Genomic DNA, 20,532 nt, shown 5'->3' on the forward strand with positions numbered 1-20,532 from the left:
AGGTGATTAACAGAAACGTGGAAGGATGACGTCTTTGGTGACCAAAAGCTTTGCTCCTGCCCAGCATTCCAAAGGCTTTAATCAAATAATGGGTTTCTTTGAAACTGTCAACCTGGCGGTGAAAAAAAAATAAGCTGGAAAGATGGAAAATAATCAGATTTAAGTGTTAATGGTTAACCCTGAACTAATTGCTGCTACTTAATGCTGCTGTGATAAAGCGCAGCAATAGAGCGTATTTTTATTCATGGCAGCTTAACGTACAAGGCATTAATCTCTCATCAGGCAGCCGATGACAACAGATAGAATGTTTGCGTTGCAGTGATCAAGGGGGTTGTTTCTAAACTCCATCACCAAGGAGGGGTTGAAGTTAACGAAAGCTGCACCTGCCTTCCACCGCCTCAGCTCCGATAAGGAGAGCGTAAATGCAAACTCCAGTGTTACCACCGCTCGTGGTGTTAAGGATCTAGGGGCAGGTTTTCAAGAGAGCTCGGCTCCTGTTTAGGCACCTAAATGAAGTGGGCAGATTCTTCACCAGAGCGCAGGAGCGCCCATGGAGAACAATGACATATTATCCCATCTCCCTTCCCCCGCTAACCTCAAGAGCGATGGACGAAGGCTCTTCTTGGAAATTTGGCCCCTAAAATCGGGATTTTCAGCCTTCATTTTATACCCTCCCCCATTTGGATCTTCCCAGTCACTCCAGATGTCAGAGGGTGAGAAACTCTTCTTAACAAGTCTGAAAGACTAAGTTAGTAATAGTAATAATTGGAGATATACCAATCTCCTAGAACTGGAAGGGACCTTGAAAGATCATCGAGTCCAGCCCCCTGCCTTCACTAGCAGGACCAAATTTTTGCCCCAGATCCTAAGTAGTCTCCTCAAGGATTGAACTCACAACCCTGGGTTTAGCAAGCCAATGCTCAAACCACTGAGCTATCCTTCCCCCAGTCATTGGCCTGTCCAGCATTTAGCACAACGGGTTTGCCACTTTGCACTAGGTGCCCAGGTGTTACAAGCAACAGCCATTTAAATTCACCTTTGATTGTCATTTCTGTAAAGAATCTACATTTCCAGACGGTCTTCCATTCTGAAGGGCCCAAAAGGTGTTAGCTATAGTCAAAAGATCACTAACATGCAGCTACTTCTGGGGCAGAGCTGGACAAGAACACAGGACAGGTACATTTTTCCACAGACATTAACTACACCCACTCTACCTGTGCATACACACGGTATACTGCACCCTCAGCTAAGTCAAACATGTTCTTTCTTGATCGTTTGGAGGGAAATTGCAGGTTTTGGCAATAGGTTTTTCCACAAAAAGAAATGTATTTCCTTTAAGATTTTGTTTCTTCACTGAAAAATGTTAGCAGAAAATGTAAAATGTTGATGAAAACAAATGGGGCACATTTTTGTTTTTTTGGCATTTCACCTAAAACTTTCTGTGGGGAAAAATGTTCCAGACTAACCCTCAACTTACAGACACATTTTTGTAATTTTTCAGCCAAGAGGAAATCTGCATGGTCATTTTACAACCCTCCTTCCAAAACCAGAGGTTAAAGTCCTGCATGCCTGAAAGAGAGAGTGGTGTCCCTTGTTCAGAGGGTGGATGCTCACCTCTGGGTGGTGTGTGCGGAAGGAACAAATAGCAACCCATGAATAGGTCTCACATAATATCTAGTCAACCCAGAAATATGCCACAAGCAACCTCATACAGAGAGAGAGAAATTTGGGGTCTTTTGCTTCTGACAAGAACCAAGAAAGGTGAGCAAACAAGCTGGAGTGAGTCACCACAACTTCTACAAGCCTCAGAAAAGGCTGAGTGTGAAGTGAAGACTAGAGGAAGAGGGGTCGGGAGAGTGTTCAGGCCAAACTAGCCGTCACCTCCCCCGCAAGACGAGAAAACACTGAATTATTTGGAGGACACACTGGACACAGCTCTTGAAAAATCATCTTTTTAGATTCCTTTCCCTCCTTGTGGCTGACAACCAGACTAGAGAGGAGGATGCTCAGAGAAAGAATCAGGCAATCCACTGCCTCACGTACCCTCTGCCCCACAGACCCTGGAGCTCCCCTCACCACAGCCCAAGGCTTTGCTTGTACACGCTGTCCCAGACTGCCAGAAGGCGGCACCCTAGGAGTCTGTGTTTATTTTGGTTTCAGCCAGCATCAGGCTCTGTGTGACATACACAAGCCAGCCTTGTGCGGCTCCTGCAGGGGAAACAGGCCTGAAGTATATTCTGCCAAACCGTCGGCTAAAAGCTGAACATTCAGGCTCATTCAGCACAAGTTGCCCTTGCTCCTCCCCCGACCATTTGCTCTCCGTTGCAGATTTCGCCTTTGCTAAGTGTATCGCAGAGCGTGCGCATCACTCAACCAAGTTCACTCGGCTGGTCAATCACAGAGGCGTTTTCCATTCCCTCAAGTGCTCTGCGGTTATACGGCTTGGGTCCGTGCACTGGACACTAAGGACAGATGTTACATCCTGCAAAGTTAAGCAGCAGTGCAGAAAGACTTCAATGAAGGCAAGAGATCTGGCAGCAAAACCTACATTCTGTGTGCTATTAAAGAGAGAGGACTACTCGTTTAAATACGCGCAGAGAGAGTAGTTTGAGTCTCTCCGTAAAGATGGTTCTAGCATCAAGCATGAGGACCTCAGATGCCCCAAAGCTTGGGTCTGATTCAACTATTGGGTTTTGGCTTGGCCCATTATAAAAACCAGCAGATAGCTGCAAAATGTGGATGCATATTCCACACTCAGTCACAAGGGTGCGTACAACTAGGGTTTGGCTTTAAGACCAACGGACGTGGTAGATTCTCCACACTTGGATTCTACCAGTCACGACCGAGGGTCTGGATAACACGCTCCAGTTCAACTGCCAGTTATTGGGCTTGATGCATGAATCAATGGGTGAAATTCGGCATTACGCAAGAGGACTGCATGGGCCCTTCTGGCCTTTCGTTGTCCCAGGGAGGGAGAGAGGAAGCTCACTTTTATTAGCCGCTAAAAAATAAACTGAGCTGTCTTGCCCATCTCCCCGTCCCCTCTCCTCCCCTCACAAACCAAGCTGATTGCATTCCCTTCTCTAAATGGAGCTGGGATTTTCATCTAGCACTGGCAGGATGGCGTTGGGGACAGGCTTAGTAGATAACCCTGCAATGGGAGCACGTGCAGATGCCGCTTTGCCAGAGGTGCCGAGGCTTTAGTTTTGGGAAGCAGGGTGCAGTTTGTTATTAACCCTCATGAGATTTTATCTCCGGGAAGAGGATTTTTAGTTTCTTGATAACATCCTGGGAGTTTTCAACTGCGTGTTAAAGAACTAGATGTTTTTAATCCAGAGGATTGTCTCCCACCAGATCACCAAAGCAGGAACATCGGCACATTGGGATCTGGTTCCAAACATCCCCAAGTTTCAGGGAAGTGGGGTTGAGCTGATGTGGGATTTTGGCCCAGGCTTATGTCTAGTAACTTGAAAGTTAAATGTGAGACAGCGACTCTTCGCACTACCAGCAAGCACCCACAAACATCTTTCATGCCCACGCACCCAGGGTGAAATCCATCCCCATGTGAAGAGCCAGCCCAGGGCTTGCTTATGCACCATGAAAGTCTCACCACAAACCCTCAGACAGGTCTTATGAAGTGCATCTGTCTTGTACTAATTCTCTATGCAGGGTTGAGTTTCACCCTAAATGAACCTCTCTCTTGCACCTCAGTCAACACAAGCAACAAACAGCCTCACCCTAGCTGCAGCATAGGAAGTAGTGTGGCTGAGTGAACAGTGCACTGGCCTGGGACTCAGGATACCTGCGTTCTATTCCCAACTCTGATGCTGGGTGACCGTGGGCACATCGCATCCCTCTGTGCCTCAGTTTCCCTATATGTAATATAAGGCTAGTGATTCTGACCTCCTCTGTAAAGCATGTCAGGACTGACTGATGTAAAGCCCTACATCAAAGCTAGTTGTTTTTACTACAGTCACAATCTAGCAGTTACCAGAAGAGTTCTAGAACTATTTCCTTCGCCAGGGAAGACAAGGATTTGCCTAAGAACCATCTGAAAACCAGTCCCCAGCCCCAGTGGTGGACAGCATGGCAGGGCCAGTCCAGTTCTCTCGAAAAGAAAAGGAAATAAATCTATTAAGGCCAACCAGGTTAACTGTGCTAGAACGGAGATAGCGACAGCCATGTTTAAACCTGGCTCATAAAAGCTACCAGTCATGAGGAGAGAATATACAAAAAAGATTCTATAACTCCCAGAACTGGAGCCTAAGAAATTAGACCCTAATCCTGCAAGCACTTATACACGTGTGAAACTGGGGCTTTAATTCAAATCTCTGCCCCCAAGAATTAAAGTATTATTATTATGCCCATTTTTCAGATGAAGATAAAGAGGCAGAGACTTAACCAAGGAAGGCAGAGTGAGTCTGCATCAGAGTGAGGATTAAACCTCAGGAATTCCTCTCTCTTGCTCCAATACTCAGTTCTCTAGACCATGCCTTCCCCAGGTATCATGGCCCAGCCCAGTGTTTGTATAAAAATAAAGTAGAGCTGTTGCAAGTTAAAAAAAAAAATTAAGAGCCAGAATAGGAGGAGCAATTGGTCAGGACCCACTTGGAGCTGGTTGCCAAGTGAGTCTTTACTCTGAGCGGAGTCCAAAGACAGGCTTTGAAAAGGGCACTGTACATTTTTCATTCCCAAGAGAGGCTTCCCTGCATGTTTGTGTTGGCCCTTGGGATGCCACGATCCGATCACGGTGTAGCGCTTGCTGGCATGCAAGCTGCACTACCGCTGTCCCCGCCCCAGACATGAGCTGGAAAGTCAAGGGACACTAGGCTGGTGCAGTAAAAATGAGTGTTACTACTTTTTTTTATTTCTTCTACCATGAAGTTTCAGCCATTTGAGAATTTGCACATTACAACCATATTGCTGGGATTCAATTCCATAAAAATCTACACCACAGTATTTCGGCAGCTGCTGAACAGCAGAGTAGTGTCCAGGACAGGGAGATTGAGCTAGAACCAGTTGCATTATTGTTCCACCTTTTCCCATGAGACACACCTCCGAGGGTTATTTCATTCTTGTGCAGCCACAGTCTCTCTTCTGGAGTGGCTGCAGTGCAAGAGACTGGGAGCATCGTGCAACCTGAGAAATGGTGCTATTAAACAGGAGCCCAGTTCTGCACATCTCAAACTCTGGGGGGGTCATCTCATTGGCTTCAGCGGAAGTACTCGCATGAGAAAGGGTTGCAGAAGTGGATCCTAAATAGGTAAGTTGGTCTGATAAGGGGGCACAGACAGGGAAATGACTAGTCCAGACTCTGTGAATTTTCTCTCTTGGGCAAGTTAAAGGGTAACTAGAGTTTACAAACCATGATGGATGATGTAATGGTCCATTAGCTTCTGCATTAGGCGGATACCCGTCTCTCGGTCTGGTGCTTCCTTGTGGTCAATCAGCCAGTCTGTAAGCTCCTTTGCAACAAAGCAGTTGGGGTACGTTCGAAGGTGGTGGCGCCTGTCCTTAATGAGCTTTCCATCATGAAGTCGAAGCCTAGGATGAGAGAACACTATGAAGTGTATGGGTAATTTCAGAGACATTTTAGATTACATGCCAGTGATGGATGTGCCACCATAGGCTTGGAGATTATGATAGTTTAGGCAGGAGTCAGGATGCTTAACTGCACCTCTTTGAATTGCAAGGTTGTGTTAGTTCTCATAAGGTTTCTGTCTGGTGAGTTTGCTGGTACCTTCCACTGATGGTCCTGACCAGAACACAGAGGGAAAAGTGAAGTGAAAGTTGTGACCCTCAAAAATCCATTCACCCTGGATTTGGTTTCAACTAGTTCTTATTTTGCCTAAAATCAGCTGATCTTTCCCGAATACTTCACAGTAAACAAATATGCTCGTAGGTTTGCAATGTAAGAGGAGACATTAACCAGATGCTATTTTTTTCTGTCTTAAAACACAGGGGAACGATTTCATTGATGACCGACCATAACTGCTCCAAAATTTAGAGGTTGGTTATTCCCCATCACCATCACACATTGGTAAATTTTACCATCATCCACACTAGTCTTAGTCCTGAACAGCATTCTGCGGGTTATTTTAACATTATTTAGAAAATACACGGCAGCTGAGTGAGGTTTGTGAAGAAAAGGAAGAAGAAAACTATCACTCGTGCTTGCCCCAGTCTGTCGTTAGCTCTGCTCGTCAGCACCAGGAAAGCAAGTCCTAGAGGTCAGCTATAGTATTCAGCACTAAAGCATCAAACAGTAGCAGGTCACGGTGGGTTGGGATGAGAATGTCAAAAAGCAACACTTGGTTTTGTTGTATGTATTTGACAAGTATTTGGCAAATCACTTCAGGCAGTTATAAATTCCTACACAAAAAACTTAAACAGCACACCTTTACCAGCGTGTCCAGCCTGGAATGAACGTCTTATATGCATGGGATACCAATATTAGAAAGTTAGATTCTGTGTGAGATATTTCCATCAACAAAGAGTCTGGTTTAAAAAAATTGAAAGAAAATAATGAATATCTTTTAGAACAGACAGTGTCCGATCTAGTCTGGCTTAGATAGTCAGGGAGATGGGGGGATACAACTGGGACATATACAACTCCTGGGGCCCCATCCCTGCAAAACCTGAACGTCACAATGAGTTTGTTACTTCAGTGGAAATATTTGCGTGACTAAGGGTTATTCATATGATTAAGGCTTTGAATTTTGTAATGACCTTCACAGCTGAACAGGGTCACCAATCAAACAGATCTTGTATTCAAGCCAAAACCAAGTGGCAAGGACAAAACCAAAGGTATCAAACTTGGCAAGCATTCTGCCTCAGTCATTACTGTTCCCAAAATGTTAACGCTGGAAAATGCACAGGGCATGAATCCTACCTGAACAGGAGCTGTCTGATAATATCATTTGTTTAACACCAAGATGTTTATAGTTTCAAAACATTCATTATACGACACTCTTGCCCAGGGCCAATATATTCTGCAAGGACATAAATCACGGAGCATTTCTTTGTTTAATGCCTTCAGGTGAGTTTTTCCCCTGCCCACAACAGAACTTTATATAAATTCTATTAGGTGTCCCATAGATCATGTTCTATACAAGGCAATGCTTTGTCTAACAAATTGTAAGAAGCACACAAACAATTCCCACATCACCACATACTATGCCCTGGAACCTCCCAGATCCATACAGTATTTATGTTAAAGGATTAAGGGAACAATAGAACCTCAAAAGTCTGCAGATCGTGAATTATTGGACAAAGGAGGGTTTAATAATTGATGACTGCAGTTAAGACTGCCAATTAAGAATGGGAATGGAGACCTGTCTGCCCTCTTGGCATTTTGCATATTAAGGGACTTGTGTCTAGCCAGCAAAAATTGCACCTGTAAATGCTGCTGTGCATGCACAATCATCTGATTTGCCAGAGTCAGTGCAGCATATGTTGGCCCCAGAGTGGGATTTGTGAATGTAACCAACGTGAACGTGCAGAAGTTGTGATGCTCTTTAGGTGGCTGCATTCAATAATTTGGCCCATAGTTATCAGAGGGAAGGTCTGGTAAAAACTCTAGTTCTGTGTCTATGCCACGTCTGTCAGCTGCTCATGTAGCTCAGCAATAGCAGGTGTTAAGATCAACAAGGTCAGAAAATTGAAAACTTAGTGAAACTCTCAGGCTCGAGAGCTTTCCAGGGTTGCTCCTCCATTAGCTACTCCTCCCTGCCTTTGGACTTTCCTGTAGGCCTCTCCAGTTTTCTCCACCTCATGAAAGGGCCCAATCCACAGTGAATGCAATGGATGCTGGTTTGAGGCCTTGTCTATACTACAGGGGAAATTCGATCTAAGCTATATAAGAGTTACATGAATAGCGTAACTCAAATCGATGTAGCTTAGATCTACTTACCGCGGGGTCCACACTACGCTATGTCAATGGGAGATGCTCTCCCGTTGACTGCCCCTACTCTTCTCGATCCTGTGGAGTACAGGAGTTGACGGGAGAGCAATCTCCAGTCGATTTAGCGGGTCTTCACTAGACCCGCTAAATCGACCGCCGATGCATCGATCACCACTCGTGGATCCCCCGATAAGTACAGACAAGCCCTGAGTGTTAGGTACTTTCCAGTTCCACAACCAATAACTTGCCCAACTTCATACTCCCCACAAAACAAAGCCTCAGCCTGAATCCCAAAAGCTCTGACCTGATGCCACCAAATTCAACATGAAAACTGGAGTCTCTGTGTAAGGCAAACCTGGACTTCAGAAGCATCTGGGGCCCACCGCTGTCTAAGACCCACCACTGGATCAGCAAAGGCACCAGAGAAAAGGAGACAGTGCAAGGAGGGAGCCTTGCCATGCTGAGAGGATGTGTTCTGCTTGAGGACCAAGGAAAGCTTTGTGATGGTTCTTTTTCCAAACTAGTTTGCTCAGCCTTACATTAGAAGCATCCCCAGAGTTAGTACCACTATAGGAGGGCCCACAAACCCTGCTTTTTTTTTTTTTAATTCTGTGAGCATGCACAGGGCCCCCTAGCGCACCACAGAGGCAAGGAAAGCAGTCCAGTAACCCAAGGGATTTCCCAAGCAAGAAGTTCAGGTAGAGTTCAGACCTGTATTGTATGGACTGAGTTATCCTGCTTTCCGATGACCAGCCAACAAGGACCAAAACCGTATGTTCTTGTTCAGCTTTTTATTCCATTTTCACTTGGAAGTTTTGTCCAAGCAAGAAGAGAGCAAACATTTTAAGTCCCAAATTTTCTCTCAAGAGAATAATCTGCCATGCAACATTGAGAATTGCCTTTTATTGTAGGGTTTTGGAGGGGTCAGGGGGAAGCATCTTGTCAAAATGCTATCAGCATTGGATGCCAATTTTAAAGCCCCCCTGCCCAGCCCACCCGCTCCATAAAGAGGTAGACAGACATCCCCCAACATGTTATCTCCTTAGAACACAACAAGAGAACTACTACTTTATAGGAATGTTTCTTATAGATAAGAGTGAAACCAAGAATACTCTATTGTTAGCATGACTCTGAAGAAGTCTGTATAACCCTTATATGTTGCCTTGTGTATGAAAACCTGTAGAACACAAAGCCACACAAGGATGACTCCAAACTGAAATTAGTTGGAAAAACTGTTTCTGGTTTTGCAGTATTCATTTTTCACTTTTTAGAATTCTGCAAAAACTGTGATACAAATATTGTTTAAAACAATCCCTCCAGTTTCTGGTAAATAAAACATTTGAATAATGGTATATCTATAAAAGATATTCAATTTAGATCAAACAAATTGAAGAGTTAACAGTGTCACAATTTTAAAAGCATTTTTGACTAAGTAATTTGGTTCAAAAATTTTGACCAGCTCTAACTACAACCCCAGAAGTCAACACTCCAAACTTTGGGGGAATTCAGCATTGAGTTTGAACACTGAGCCTCAGACCCATCTCTCATGTATAATTACTAAGGCTGTAACTATGCTGTATCGTATGTCGCTCTGAAACAGCGATTACCTATGTTTTCAGTGTGCTGTACCTATTAATTTCTATCAAGTCCACCATACTGCTCTCAGAATTACTGCAGCATGTAACAGAAGACACACACATGCTCTCATGTACACATTACTTTTGTTCTTTTTGTTGTTTTCCTTAGTCTAAAAAAGAGATTATACACATTTTGCTCTTTTTGTATGGAAAGAGCTAACACTGAGGATATACCACAGGCCCTTTGAAGAAATCATTTGACACATCCATGAAGAGTAAATATATTAATCTTGAGAAAAGCAAAAATAGCTGAAACTGAGATTGACTTATCGTTATCTTGCTTCCAGATAAAGATTGCTAAATAAGGGTGTGTAATATGACATTTAGACTTTTTCTTCAACATGCCCCAAACCATTCATGTTCTGCCAAAAACACAAACAAAAGCCCCCAGAATAATACAAGGAGAAACTGGCTGCTAGAACACAAAAGTCAACAGTTATGAAACACTTTCCTTTTTGGCTGTCGCTGCCTGTGCGTTTGTTTTGGATGGGTTGGTTGGGCAATCATGATGTTTCTTTGTCAAGGTCACTAGAAGGACACCATTATTCATGCCCTGTGACCTTGTTCAAAGCAAATCCACAGCACTTTAAGGAGGGAGAGCGGGGGTGGACGTCAAGTGTTCTGTAAGTATATTCATGGGTATTTTTGTTTTGTTTAACATACAAGAGCTCACTAAAATATGATAATTCTTTAAACACAGAACAGATATTCCATTGTCATAGGTTTGGGGCTCAGACAGTTCTCAATTATCCTCTCCTGATGAGAGAGGCTCCGATACTTGAATCCAGCTTTCTTTTGATGCTGGTTTTCTTTCTGTACTCTTAATTTTTCACCCCTTTTAATGAATTTAGTGCTCAAAGGTTTTGGATTGACAGAACAATACCCCAGTAATGCAATAGGGTTGGTAACTGGGACTCCATGCATGCACAAGAGTCCATGCCTACACATTTGATTGCAGGATCAGAGCCCTAGAGAAGTCCTCCATCGACAGATTCAGTACGGGCAATGGCCGTTCCAGCTTCTCCACACACTTCTTCTAGTGCGCCTCACAGCTAGAGTGGCTCAGAAAACACTATATATAGTCTGTGAACATTTTCGAAAGAAATGAACAAGCCTCAGTTCTTTTGCTCAAGATTTGCATAGAAACTTGCACGTTAAAAAAAAAAGATTTGAAGGTTTTTAGTTTTTTCATAGAAAATCTGGAAAAAGTTTGAACAAGGACATTTTCCATAGAAGTTTTCAATCTAAAGAAAGGCCATTCATTGATGGGAAAATAAAGTTGTTGAACCATCAATTGTAACGAGCTCTATTCAAAGAATGTCTGGAGAAAACATGTATAATGTTGTATTTCATCTTCATGTCCATATAGCTCAAAGTTTTCAAGACTGACTAGTAATTTGGAAAAACCTTAATATTTGGGTGCCCAACTTGAAAGGACCTAATTTTCAGAAAGTTGGGCCCCTAACCGTGTTTCCAGATGGGCTCCTCAAAAATTGAGGCGTCTAAATATCACCAGTTGCTTTTGAAGATGTAGGTCATCATCTGAACCTGCTGATAACTACTAAACAACTATAACCTTTATCGCTGTGGTTTCTGGGGAGACTGTCCACTAGGAACTGGACTAATACTTCTCAACTCATTTAAAATAACCTACTGGACATCTCTAATGAAACTGAAATTTGTACTGATTCCCTAAATAACTCCAAAAATGTTACAACCATGATAGGTTCTCTCCTTCCAAATGTACTCTTCAACCCTATAGTTTACATGCTACACCAAAAGGTTTTTGCGGTTCTTGCATTGGGTCACTTCCAGTCCCAGTGAGAGATTAATAATGCCAGACTATGCTGAGTTGAGCACCTGCTTGGTTGCAGGGGGAATGGTATTCACCTGGTCTTGCAGCTGAATCACAGGCTTTGTCTTCATTATTTTTTTAAAAAGGGCATATTTTACATCCACATGTCCCTTCTGACCTAGAAATGTATGAACTCTATGTGGCGACAAGGCTCTGGTAAATCTTACCTTCATGTAGCTAGTCAAGGTTAACCCTGTACCACTCACCCAGTGTTTACCTTGACTAGCTACATGGAGATAAAGACTACTTGTCTTGTCTCCACTAGGGTTTTACATTGAGATAACTATCTTGTGTCAGTTCTCTCAATAAAAATACCCTTTGTTTTTGCTGTAAGACATAGCCTTAATATAAACTGAACTGCTAGAATATCTTACGTTTACGTAGCGTCTTCCATCCAAAAAGGCTTTACAGACCATAGGCCACGTTCTGCCCTTGACTGTTGGAGTGAGGCTCCCATGACGCAGTCAATCTTTCAAAGCAGAGTTCCCAGTCACTGAGGACTGGTATAAATGCTCTGTTGTTCTCATTCTCAGCTTACAACCATGTCTTATATTGAACTAGAGAGAAATCCTCTTCTAAGAGGATCAATCTGGGCAACTCCCCTGTTGATCATTACTTTCAGAGGAGAACAAAATGTGGATCCACAAACCAGTGAACCTCCCCAAGTCAGACTCCAGCATAGAAGCAAATTCTCTATTTTAGAGCAAAAAATTGGCATTTGAAATAGACTCATAGACTTTAAGGTCAGAAGGGACCATTATGATCATCTAGTCTGACCTCCTGCACAATGCAGGCCACAGAATCTCACCCACCCACTTCTATAACAAACCCCTAACCTATGTCAGAGTTATTGAAGTCCTCAAATTGTGGTTTGAAGACCTCAAGCTGCAGAGAATCCTCCAGCAAGTGACCCGTGCCCCATGCTGCAGAGGAAGGCAAAAAACCTCCAGGGCCTCTGCCAATCTGCCCTGGAGAAAAATTCCTTCCCGACCCCAAATATGGCGATCAGTTAAACCCTGAGCATGTGGGCAAGACTCACCAGCCAGCACCCAGGAAAGAATTCCCTGTAGTAACTCAGATCCCACCCCATCAAACATCCCATCACAGACCACTGGGCATACTGACCTGCTGATAATCAAAGATCAATTGCTAAAATTAATTGCCAAAATTAGGCTCTCTCATCATACCATCCCCTCCATAAAAACTTATCAAGCTTAGTCTTAAAGCCAGATATGTCTTTTGCCCCCACTACTCCCCTTGGAAGGCTGTTCCAGAATTTCACTCCTCTAATGGTTAGAAACCTTCATCTAATTTCAAGTCTAAACTTCCTAGTGTCCAGTTTATATCCATTTGTTCTTGTGTCCACATTGGTACTAAGCTTAAATAATTCCTCTCCCTCCCCAATATTAATCCCTCTGATATATTAATAAAGAGCAATCATATCCCCCCTCAATCTTCTTTTGGTTAGGCTAAACAAGCCAAGCTCTTTGAGCCTCCTTTCACAAGACAGGTTTTCCATTCCTCGGATCATCCTAGTAGCTCGTCTCTGAACCTGTTCCAGTTTTAATTCATCCTTCTTAAACATGGGAGACCAGAACTGCACACAGTATTCCAGATGAGGTCGAAATGTTTAGTAAAACTCCAGAGCGGGTCACTCATGTAGTAGTTAGCTCTAGTTCACACTCCCACAGCAATTAAATGCAGAAGAGTGGCCGTGAAAAAAAGGGACAAGATTCTTGTGCAAAGTGATTTCCTTTCCACTGCAGTCCTTCTAGTCAAATACCCTCACATGCTCAGTAGAAGGGGAGGGCAGCCACAGCAGCACATATAGAAACTGGTTTCTGGAGATACAGCTTTGAGCCATAAAGCAACAAAAACAAATTGTGCTGTACTCCCAGTGTGCGTGAACATGAGTACATTCTTGAGGGGAGGGGAGAGGGTTACATAATTGGACCAGCCAGGTTAGCTCTGCTTAAGTGACACCCCCTCCTACTTTTAATTTAGGCACGGGAGAGTGAGGGCTGAGTTTCAAGAAGAAATCCAGGCAAGATCAGGCCTGCGTTCCAGTCCTACACTTTCTGTAGTAAGGAAACCCCAATACTCTGATTTTCATGGCCAGATGGGACCATCGTGATCATCTAGTCCAACCTCCTGCATAACACGGACCAGAGAATTTCACCTAGTGATTCCTGCAAAAAAAAAACCACCAATAAATTTGTGATTGAAGTACAGTGTATCTTCTAGAAAAAGACATCCAAGCTTGATTGAAAGCTTTCAAGTGATGGTGAATTCACCATGCCCCTTGAAGGGCTGCAACTTTCAACAGGGACTAGCGATTTTTGGTACCTCCATGTTGGCATGCCCAAATAAACACCTTAAATGGGCCTTATTTTTGGAAGTGCCCAACACTTTGTTTAAGGTGTCAAGTTCAGCACCCAAATAAATCCTTATTCTCTTTTGAAAATCTTGGCCAGTCTGTGCAATCATTTGCATTGTGGCTTTGTTCTTCGTGGGAGTGAATCTTCACTTCGTACCCTCTTTGTTTACCAAGAAGTAAATCCATGAACAGCTTTTTAGTCCACGAGCGCTCAGTCCATCCCAAGTATATAATAGAGAAGGGCTTGTCTACACAGGAAAGTTAATTTGGGTTAACGTAGGGTGTGAATTGAAAGCATTTTCCAGGATAACTCCATGCGTAGACAAGCTATTTGCTGCATACAGTTGGTAATGACTAAAGCCATGTCTACACTAGCGAGCTTATAGCGCACAGCTGAACCAGTGCAGCTGTGCCACTGTAAGATCACTCCTGTAGCTGCTCTACGCCGACGGGAGAGAACTCTCCCATCGACAGAATAAAACCACCAAAATAAAAACAGCGGCAGTAGCTATTTGGCAGGAGAAGCTTCTCCCACCAACATAGCACAATGCACACTACTCCTTATGCTGCCAAAACTTAGGTCGCTCAGGGGTGTGTTTTTTCACACCCTGAGCGACATACGTTTTGCTGACATAAGTGGCAGTGTAGACATGGTTAACTGGCCTCTTCTATAAAGCACTCGTAAGCTGATTTTTGCTCTCTGATATATACACATAATGCCCAATAAGTCAATGGAATTTGCATGCACATATACAAAGGAAGAATGAGAAGAGACGCAAGGGATGTAAAATAAACCCAGCCTTGTAAAACATGCAGCCGAGTTACTAATCAGACACAGGACTCCACTTAGTCAAGAAGAAGGAGATCACTAAGAACTGCCAGCTAAGTACCAGGAACATATTAGAAGGGGACCACACCACTCTGACTGCCTCCTTCTGCTGGTCTGAGGGCCACTCCACTTTTTACACCTTGTTCCACAGCACAGGGGAGCACAGAGGACTAGAAAAAAGCCGGAGTCCTGGTGGAGTTTGTTTCTCTCTCTCTCAAGCAGCTATTTCTGGCTGGGAAAGCTGTTTTGATACCAAACAGGCTCATCTCAACAGCCAATCCAAACTGAGAGTAATTGTGAACTTGTCAGAAGCCAAACAATCCTGAAGGCAGAGCAAAGATTTGCACAGCCAAACCCAGAACTAGGGCAGGGGCATATGGAGGCAAGAGAGAGGGGGCGTGTATATAAAAATAGAATAGGACTGATGAATCTTATTTAGTTACCAAGGTTCACAGAAGAAAAAACATCAGCCAGTCAGACCCCAGCTCATTCTTAAAAGTACAGTAGTCTCTTCCACCATTTATGGAGGAGTAACTGGAGTTCAGTGGGAGAGCAGAATACAGAGCTCTGCTCCAGTTCCCTCTGCTATGGCCTCAGGCAAGTCACTCAGTCTTTCTGCCTCAGTTTCCCCATCCATAGCCACCTGCCTAACAGAGGGTTGGAAGGCTAAGTGGCTTGTAATGAAGAGTGCGACACACAAGCCAAGTTTGGAACTCACGGTTGGCCCCTGGGTACAAAATGCTAAGCCAGATTCACATACCTCAGCATTGCGCGCTTTGATTTTTGCTCACTTCTGGTCTCAACTGGACTATTACAGACCAGCTGCTGGCAGGGTGGGGGGAGTAAGAAAAAAAGGGGGGGAAGTCAGCTGATCCACAGTGGAGTCTCTCTCCCTCCTCACCCCAAAAGGAGGACTCTTCACTCACCAGTCAGACACAGTCTCTCTCACTCTCCCCCTCAGGAGCCGTAGGCGGCAGAAGGTCCCGCCCCCAAAATGGCGCCCCAGACAGAGGCGGTGGAAGATCCCGCCCCTGAAATACCGCTGACGACCAGGGCAGCCGGTCATCCAGCCGCCGTGGTCGGCGCCCGCCAAATGTTAGCACCCTAGGCAACCACCTAGGTCGCCTAATGGGTTGCACCGGCCCTGCTCCCCGCTCCTGTCCCCTTCTTTTCTGCCATGCTGCACAAAGCAGGGAAGCAGCCAGCCGGGGCTCTCCATGAAAGGGAAGGAGAAAAAAAAGAGAAGTAGCTTCTGGATTCTTCAAGAGCATCCCAAAACCAAGACTGCAGCAGAAAGAGTATTAGCCCCTGATTGTATCCCACACCCGCAGCACCTTCCCTCCCACCGACACGAGCACTGAGCACGCTTTGGAATCTTGTTATCTGCAGTCAGTTCCATTTGTCCATAGACGCAATAGGGTAGAGCAGGGGGGGCCAACCTGAGCCGGAGAAAGAGCCAGAATTTACCAATGTAAATTGCCAATGAGCCACAGTAATATGTCAGCAGCCCCCATCAGCTCCCCCCCACCCCTGCTCCGAATGACTCCCACCTACCGGCAAACCCGCTGATCAGCGCCTCCCCCTCCCTCCCCGCACCTCCTGATCAGCTGTTTCGTGGCCTACAGGAGGGTCTGGGTGGGGGGGAGGAGCGAGGGCACGGCAGGCTCAGGGAAGGGGGTGGGAAGGGATGGAGTGGGGGCAGGGCCTGTGGCAGAGCCAGGGGTTGAGCAGTGAGCCCCCCCCGGCACCTTGGAAAGTTGGCGCCTATAGCTCCAGACCTGGAGTCGGTGCCTATACAAGGAGCCACATATTAACTTCTGAAGAGCCGCATGTGGCTCCGGAGCCACAGGTTGGCCACCCCTGGGGTACAGTAAATTTGACAGGTCACAGCTCCTGAACTGTATTAAATCCATTTGCTGTTATCCAGGCAACAAGAAACTCAAGCCTGTTGCAAAGAGCAGGTCAAAGGTGCAACGAAGCCTGGTCTCCATCGCTCCCCAGCTGGGAGCAGGGCTCACCGTCTCCATCCTGATGTAATGTCTGCATCCCAAACAGCAGCTGAAAATGTCACCTAGTATAAACTAATCTCTCTCAGCTCCCCCACATAGCTCTTTCCCTTTCACTCTCACACCAGCGCCTGGTGGCTTTGTTCTATACATGTTCCATCCCACATGCTCTCCAGCCCAATTCCTCTCATGCATTATTCCCCTCACAGAAACAGCTGCCATCAGTCACGCTCACCTCACGCACACCAAGCCAACCCAGACAAACCCTGTTCAGGATGAGCTGATGCTGCAATGAGCATACCCTAAAGAGCTCCTCGGGACCCACTCACACCAGCAAAGCTCTAGATTTCTTGGCATCCTTTCTATTCTAAAGGCTTCCTTCCCTGAGCACATTCGGGCTGGCAACAGTGAGGGAGCTTACTGAGCAAAGAGTGGTACAAGATGGGTGGCTTGGTGGTACGGGCTGTCACACATTTGACCCAAGTTCTCTTCCTTGCTGCTAAGAGCTAGAAAGATCTGACGGACCATTCAGCATAACAGAGTAGGAGCTCTGCTTGTGGGAGGTTAGTCACGAGCTGCAGTAAATCCATGGCCGCATATCATGAACATCCCTGTAGAGGACCCAGATGCCACCAAACTGAATTCCCAGAGTAAATTAGATACTGATCTTGCAAGTAGATCCAGGCAGATGCCCCCTTCTACCTGCACAGATACGATTGCAAGTTTGATGCCCAGAATGATGATTTTAGTCCCTCCCATAATATTTGAGCCCAATGTTTTTGACTCTCAAGTGGCACAGGACATGGTGCATGTTTAAAACATCCCATTACTTGGGATGTTTACAACAAGGCTGGGCAAAGCGCTAGAAAAATATCCTGTCGAGAACAATCCTGCACTGCCCAGGGGATAGGCCATTCCTTAAAGGTCACATTTCTGTGGTGAGCAATTTAAATGATGCAATTCAGCAAAAAGTCCACCTGTTGTTTCGCTTCCCACTACATCAGACCTGGGTTCAGTTCCCATGACTTGGTCCCTCACCGCTTGAACTCAAAGTATTTCAAAGGCAGCAAGCTTTGGTTTAGGCAGGGAAGGGGCCATCAAACAGCAATTCTTCCAGCTACAGAGAGTTCTTGGCAACTCCCAGGGCTAAGAAGGTGGTATCTAGCGACAAGGTGTGTGAGACGTACAATAACCAGGAGAAGTGGTTGACCCTCATTGTCTTTCTTCATATACTTTGATTGCAAGCTCTTTGGGGCACACACTGTCTTTTTTGTTTGTTTGTTATTGAGGGTCTAGTGTCTGGCACAATGAGACCTGATGCCATGCTGGTCATTATAGGGTCTTATAGCATAATACAAATAAATAACAAGGATAAGGCTGACACTCCAAGGACCCACTGGAGTAGGGTGCCTCCCCTCCTGACCCAACTAACAGATCCTAAAATTAGCTAGTGACATGCGTTCTGGATGTTTCACGTTGCTTAAGGAGAGCAAGCTCTCTATTCTCCTCCCAAATACAAATCTTGGAGCTTAATAAACAGCCTGTGCTCCTGGAGGGAGAGAGATGAGCAGGAATTTTTCCATTTAAAAACAAACCAATACAGGTGCCTGTGAAGTGATTATCCCCTTCATTTGCAGGCAGGGAAGGAAAGCATTGGCTCATTCCTAAAGAGTTTTATCAGATACATCAGTGGTTCTCAAACTTTTGTACTGGTGACCCCTTTCACAGAGCAAGCCTCTGAGTGAGACCCCCCCAATAAATTAAAAACACTTGTTTATATATTTAACACCATTATAAATGCTGGAGGCAAAGCAGAGTTTGGGGTGGAGGCTGACAGCTTATGACCCCCCCCATGTAATAACCTCGTGACCATGAGGGGTCCCGACCCCCAGTTTGAGAACCCCTGAGATACACTGAAGAAGATATAACAATAAATAACCCTGCATGTGACTGAATGTGGTGTCAGAACTGGAGCAGTTCAACACAGTGGGTAATGCGACTGAGGAGCCTATGGTGATGTTTTGGAGACCACACAGACCAGTAAGGGGTTCTGCCACCCCGCCTTGTAACCATGAGCAACTTTGTGCTCTGCAGCTGTGGCTCAGATCCCGAACACCAGAAACCAGCCCACCAGCAGAAGGTCTCACCCTGGCTCTCCCCAGCCCAGTTACTCTTTGCAGGGTGACGCCTACACCCTGTTTTCAGAAGAGACTTGGGCACTTTGCCACCTAACTCATTTTTGAAAATGGAACTTTGGGTAAAAATTTCAAAAGTGCCACTCTCAAAACTCACTGAAACTGATCCAGCCCAGATCAGAGACGCAGCAACTAAAATGATCAGCTAGAAACATGTACGGGAGACCAGAGCCCTTGTGTCAGCGGCTCAATGTCACAACTCAGACTCCAAGGTTGACAAGGTGTCCTTCTCTCCAAGGAGTACTGAGCAAAACAAGGGCTAACGTTTGAAAAGCAAACAACCACTAAACACTGAAGAGGAAGCTGAAGTCCGTTTCCTTCCCAGGTGCCCATGTCCCAGGGACTGGTTGTTTTATTGAATGAGGGAAGTTTTTCCCTTCACTTAGGAAGTTTGGAAGGAGAGGACAGTAACAGCCCATGCTAAAAATCCAGCATGATTACGAAAAAGAAACTGATTTTTATAAAAGACAAGTCAGGAAATACCTTAGAAGAGACAGATCTTGGTCACTTGGAAACCCCAGAAGGAAGAAGAGCTCTGCACAGACCTAGAACTGTGAACCCACAAGAGCTGGGGGATGGGGACACACGCTAGACAGTTTGTAGCCACAAGCCCACTAATAGCTCTTGTAGCCTCTTTTTGCAGCTTCTTTCCATCCTTGTTTCTCTCTTCTCCCTCCCAACCCCCCTGCAAACTGCATTCGCCACCTGATTAATATTTACAACCACTCATTTACATAGGCACAGCAGGTCAGAGTTGAGTGACAGCAAAAGCTCCCTCCTTCCCCCCCACCCCCAGCTGAGCTCCCCGTACCTCAGCTGCTCTCCTGCAATCATCACCTCGGCCCTGTGATGTCTCTCGGTTGCTTTATTCTTCAGGCTGTTGCTAATACTCTCCATCCTGGCTCAGGCACACATCAGAGGTGGAAAGAGCTTAGCATGTGTGTGCAAACAGCTGCCTCCCAGCTCCAGAGGACCATTCAGGGAGCTCTTTGACAGCTACAGCTGACGTCCCAGTTACTTTCCTGCCTTTCTGTTTACAGTGTGTGTGACTGCCAGAGTCAACTGATTAGCACTGCCCAGCTCCACTCCTCCTCAGCAGAGCTAAGGCACCTGGTATAGGCTGTTTGCAGCCTCTCCGGGGGGAGAAGATGGGAGGCAGGAAATTCAGGAGCACTCAGGGGGCTGTTTCCAAAGGATAATTTCCTCCCCTCTCCCCCTTAACTATGCTCAATCCTGGTTGTGTAACAGGTAGGTGCAGGCACCTAATGTTTTTCTCCTGGAGCATGTCATTTGAAGGTGGAGCCTGCTGCAATCTGATCCTTACTTTGGGTTCCTCCCTTTCCCCCTGCAAACTGCCTTGGGATGAAAGAACTCTTGTGCTGTACCTGGGGAAAGCCAGCTGGCTGCTCCAGGAGGCTCAGAGCCCTAGCACTGTTGCTGACCTTGGCCTGCTGCTGCTTTAATAAACAACTCTCAGGTTGAGGAAGAAGGTGTGGTTTTCAATAGGCTCTGGAGTGTCTCTCTCCCCTGAAATCAGGGGGAAACTGCTCATTAAGGAGCTGGAACAAGCTGAGCAAAATCAGAGGTGGGCCCTGCACAAGGGTAATTCACGGGGTTAAGCAGTTTGGGGTTAGCGACAACAGCAACTAAACACCTTGGGATAGACGGGGTCTCCTTTGACCAGGGTTGGTGCCCAGGGGGATCCTCACCACTGCTAGAGCAGAGACTCA

General features: G+C 45.5%; 1 protein-coding gene across 4 annotated transcripts in view; it reads right to left on the minus strand.

Moving 5' to 3' along the window:
* The window catches only part of LOC123348247 (DEP domain-containing mTOR-interacting protein-like), a 39,298-nt gene extending 19,560 nt beyond the window's left edge, over nucleotides 1-19,738 (minus strand). The window contains exons 1-2 of one of the 4 annotated variants that reach the window (XM_044985739.1): nucleotides 19,286-19,412; nucleotides 5,366-5,544 (exon numbers count right to left, since the gene is read on the minus strand). In XM_044985739.1, the coding sequence (XP_044841674.1) occupies nucleotides 5,366-5,402 (37 nt within the window). In that variant the 5' untranslated portion in view covers nucleotides 5,403-5,544; nucleotides 19,286-19,412. Of the gene's footprint in view, nucleotides 1-5,365; nucleotides 5,545-11,769; nucleotides 12,094-15,361; nucleotides 15,385-19,285; nucleotides 19,413-19,613 lie in introns of those variants that run through there. The other 3 variants (XM_044985738.1, XM_044985740.1, XM_044985737.1) reach the window with 3 other exon arrangements.
* Between the last annotated feature and the right edge of the window lie 794 nt (nucleotides 19,739-20,532).

Source organism: Mauremys mutica, chromosome 13 (assembly GCF_020497125.1).
Source record: "Mauremys mutica isolate MM-2020 ecotype Southern chromosome 13, ASM2049712v1, whole genome shotgun sequence".
NCBI classification, from domain to species: domain Eukaryota; kingdom Metazoa; phylum Chordata; order Testudines; family Geoemydidae; genus Mauremys; species Mauremys mutica.